A 3974-nucleotide genomic window follows, 5' to 3' on the forward strand; every position below is an offset into this window, starting at 1 on the left:
CAGAAACCTTAAATTATATTAATAGCACAATAAATAAATAAATAAATAAATAAATAAATAAATAAGAAGAAATGGGTGCAGATACAAAAATGGTTTTACACAATGAAAGTAATTGCTCAATATTGCTGAAACATCTAGGCAGGTTGATTGTATTCATTCTGAAAGTAATGAGAGTTTTTAAAGGAGGGCTATAATATCAGATGCAGTGTCCTAGTCTAGGACAGTCCTCTTCACATTGTCTAAGGGCTTACTCCTCCTCTCTCAGTCTTGTCAGCAAATTGGCTGAGCAAAACAGGGCTCTCCAGACCTCTGCTCTGACCACCTCCCAGGCACAGGGACTGTGTTCCTTCTCTCTCAGACACACAGTGATCCTGCGGAAGTATTTTCTCACAGCCAGCAGTGAGTCTTCCTGGGTCAGGGGAGTTTCCTTTACAGTGTGCTCTGCTTCACTGGTACCTCAAAATTGAGCCAATGAAGATACCCTCTTTCTGCCCACCACTTTGTAGTAGGCTTTGTGGTGTTCTTCAGCTTAATACAGTTACCTGAATTCTCAGGTCTGGTTCTTCCTTGGAGTGTGGGTATGTGGAGAGTCTGATACAGATCCCAAGAAGGTATTACTCTTGCAATGGGACTATTTCAGTAGCTATCAAATTTACTATCACTCTGTTATACAGTGAATTTCATCCTCATCTCTCCAGCTTGTACCTATCTCCACTAGAGTGCAATTACAAAGATGACCTCAAACTCATGTTCTCTTAAGTTGTAAAAGTCCTACAAGACCATTGCTTTCTTCTGCAGTGTTCATGTGAAGGACTTCTGTTGTGTGTTCAGTTAGAAGCACAGAACTTGAGAGTGGACTAGGTTCCAGAGTGAAGGAAGCAGGAGGCTGGTATGTCTGGGGAAGAGTTTGTTAAAGAGGACTAAGGCACAATTTGACAGGAGCAAGATGTCGTGCCTTCCTTCTGCACAGCATGCTGGTTGTATACACAGTAGAACAGTATACTGGAGAAATGCAAAATATAGATTTGGCCATCAAAGTAGGATAGGTATGAGATGAGTAGATAGATCTACTCATTTAAACCCTAGGCAAGGTCACAATATTTGTACCCTTGCCATGCATATAATTGTTATATGGTAGAATATCAGTTTAAACATTGAAAATATTTGAAAAGGTGGAAAGAAGAAAAAACTCAAAACAGATTCATTTAGGAATAATTTATAGGACATAGAAAATTAGCTATTTACATATGTATTTGCTATATTAAGGTAAATACAAAAAAATAAATTTATCATACAAAATAAGTGAAGTACATGATCAGTACACTTACGAAATGAATGAATGAATGAATAAATAAATAAATAAATAAATCTACATGGCTGGCTGGAGAATAAACCCCTTTACTGAATAATACAGTATTGCTCATTACTGCTAAAATACCTAGGCAGGATGTTTGAATATGTTCCAAAACGAGTGAGACTTTTGAGACAGGAGAATCTGAGCAGTGAAGTGCAGTATCCTATGTCAGGAGAGTCCTCTCCACTTTGTCTCAGGACTCAGTCCTCTTCAATCGGTCATGCCAGCAACTTGGCTGAGGAAGACAGGGCTCTCCAGACTTCTGCTCTGACCACCTCCCAGGCACAGGGACTGTGTTCCTTCTCTCTCAGGTACACAGAGATCCTGTGGAAGAATTTTTTCACAGCCAGCAGGGAGTCTTCCTGGGTCAGGGGAGGTTCCTGCACCCCAACCTGCTGCATCACACAGGCTTGCAGGTCATTGAGCTGCTGATGGAGGTCAGTGCAGAATGAGTCTAGGAGGGTTTCCTCCCAAGCAGCAGATGAGTCCTTTGATGTGAAGATGTTCAGGATCTGCTGGGTCAGCTCTCTCAGGACAGGGATGGCTTGAGCCTTCTGCATCTGCTGGGCATCCACCTTGTCCAGGGGAAATCCAAAGTCCTTTCTGTCCTTCAGGCAGGAGAGAGGAGAGAGTTTCCTCATTTGTGCCAGGAGTGTCAAGGCTCTCCTGGTCCTGAAGTTATGATTCTGAGGCAGGTCACATCCTAGACAGCAGTTTGACCAGTAGCTCATCACCACCAGGCCCATCAGGAAAGCACAAGCCCTAGCCATTCTGGATCTTGCAGATGCTGCTGTTCCTCTGGGCTATGTAGTCTTGAACCTTCTCTCTAGTTCTCTGAAAGCCATTATGGGTGGATGTGTCTTAAATAAGGAAAAGCTCTAGTTTCTATTTTCTGAATGCATAGTTATTACTTCCCTATGCCCTTTTCACTTTCTCTAAGTAATTCTTTGGTTGAGCCTGGCTTTTGCTTTTTTGGGTTTTGGGGGTTTTTTTTTTGGGGGGGGGGGGGCTTTGGTTTTCAGAACTGCTGCCATTTTTATTCTTCCTCTCACCCAATCTATTTCTAAAAAACATGTCATTGTCTTTTATAACACACTATATAGTAGATGTGCAAACTTACATGTAAAGAATAAGAACATTTTCTAATGATTGCGTATAGAAGCTTTTGAATTTAAAGGTACAATTGAATTTTTGTTGATGGCATTTATTTCTGAATATAATTATTCAAAGTATAATGTTAATTATGTTACAAATTATTTTTTCTAAACATATTCATAATATTTGAGACAATGGTACAGGTCAAACAGTTATTTCGATTGATTAATTGTTACAAAATGAGTCATTACATTCTCATTGGATGAATTTAGTTTAATATTTATTTAAATGATAATAAAATTTTGCTTTTTATCATGTATTAGGTATATTCTTAATGATTGTTCTGGTATCACTATGACATAATATGTAAAGGGCTTGCTGTTCAATCTTGACAAATTGATATTAATCTCTAGAACCTATAGAGGAAAACTGATCCCTGAAATCTGTCCACTGCCTCCATATGCTTGCTTTGGCAACCTCATGCCTGCACACTCACACATACATACAAACACATATACATGGCCACACATTCATAAACACACCCCTCTCACACACAGATGTACACCAGCTCTCCTAAAATTCATCATATTTGGTTTTGTTCTGAGGACAACGTTTCAGCCTTATTCTTTACACAGTTGCTTCTTTCTGTCTTTAAGATTAAAGGGGTACTGTTTTGGCCTGTGGGTTTCTTTAGCTGTTTAGTGCTCCAGAAGAGTAACCAACAGAATGCAGATCAGATGGGGCTTTTCTGTGTTATTGACATTGTGACTCATACAGTTACCAGAACTTCTCTAATAGCACTCTCTCTTATGAACCAGTTTTGAAGGGCACACAGTTCCTTCAAAGTCAGAATAAATGAAGACATCCCCCTTCCTGAGCATCATTTGGGCACCGATGTCTACAGTGTTCTTCAACTGGTAACAATTACAACTAAACTGAATGCCAGTTCTTTCTTGGTGTGTATAAGTATAAAGACTCTGATCTCTAGTTGACATTATTTGTCCAGGAACCCCTACACTTATTCAGTGGCTACCGATTCTACTCATCCTCTGCTTCACAGAGACACACTATCCTCAGCCTTGCTATTGTACCTCACTCCCTGAGTGTGCTCACCACATCTTGATGACTTCAGCAATCACATACAGATGCTTATCCAATTTTATTTTAGTAGTGTTTACTGCACCCATTCTGTATTTGTCAAATTCAGAAGTGAGCAGAAGAGAGCTTTGGCTGTTCTATCAGAGAGAATAGTTTCAGTGCTGCCAATGTGTATAGCTTTTTCATTTAATTTTTCTATTAGAATGGTGGTATCATGATGGGTATCTGAACATCAATTATTTTGGTGCATTTACTTCATGAAAAGGAAAATGCAAAAATGAAGCAAAACAACAGAAAATGTGTCATTTCATTCAATATTCCATTGCATCTATGCTTTATTTTTTCCTTTGGGTTTCTAAAGAAGAGATGCTGATGTTGCTTTGTGGTAATAAAGTGAAACCGTTACATCACCCGAAATGAAAGGAAA

At 39.3% G+C, this 3974-nt stretch overlaps 1 protein-coding gene across 3 annotated transcripts; it reads right to left on the reverse strand.

Annotated features, from left to right (window-relative positions):
- Nucleotides 1–247: 247 nt before the first annotated feature.
- On the reverse strand, nt 248–2124 carry LOC117709056 (interferon alpha-12-like). Of its 3 annotated transcripts, none has more exons than XM_034503148.1 (2): nt 1747–2124; nt 248–439 (listed from the first exon to the last, which is right to left on the reverse strand). In XM_034503148.1, exons 1-2 carry the CDS (start codon nt 2122–2124, stop codon nt 248–250), a joined length of 570 nt encoding a protein of 189 aa, XP_034359039.1. The 3 variants fall into 3 exon arrangements, with proteins under 3 accessions (XP_034359039.1, XP_034359038.1, XP_034359040.1); XM_034503147.1 differs by having other exon boundaries at nt 248–322; nt 1630–2124; XM_034503149.1 differs by lacking the exon at nt 248–439 and having other exon boundaries at nt 1573–2124.
- Nucleotides 2125–3974: the final 1850 nt, after the last annotated feature.

This window comes from Arvicanthis niloticus, chromosome 5 (genome assembly GCF_011762505.2).
Source record: "Arvicanthis niloticus isolate mArvNil1 chromosome 5, mArvNil1.pat.X, whole genome shotgun sequence".
NCBI classification, from domain to species: domain Eukaryota; kingdom Metazoa; phylum Chordata; class Mammalia; order Rodentia; family Muridae; genus Arvicanthis; species Arvicanthis niloticus.

What these genes read in the sequence shown, in the direction of transcription:
- LOC117709056 (XM_034503148.1), bottom strand. Translation starts at nt 2,124, where the DNA reads ATGGCTAGGGCTTGTGCTTTCCTGATGGGCCTGGTGGTGATGAGCTAC. An exon ending in AAGCCTGTGTGATGCAGCAG is followed by an intron (nt 440 to 1,746) that starts GTTGGGGTGCAG and finishes AGTGAAGCAGAG; the next exon opens with CACACTGTAAAGGAAACTCC.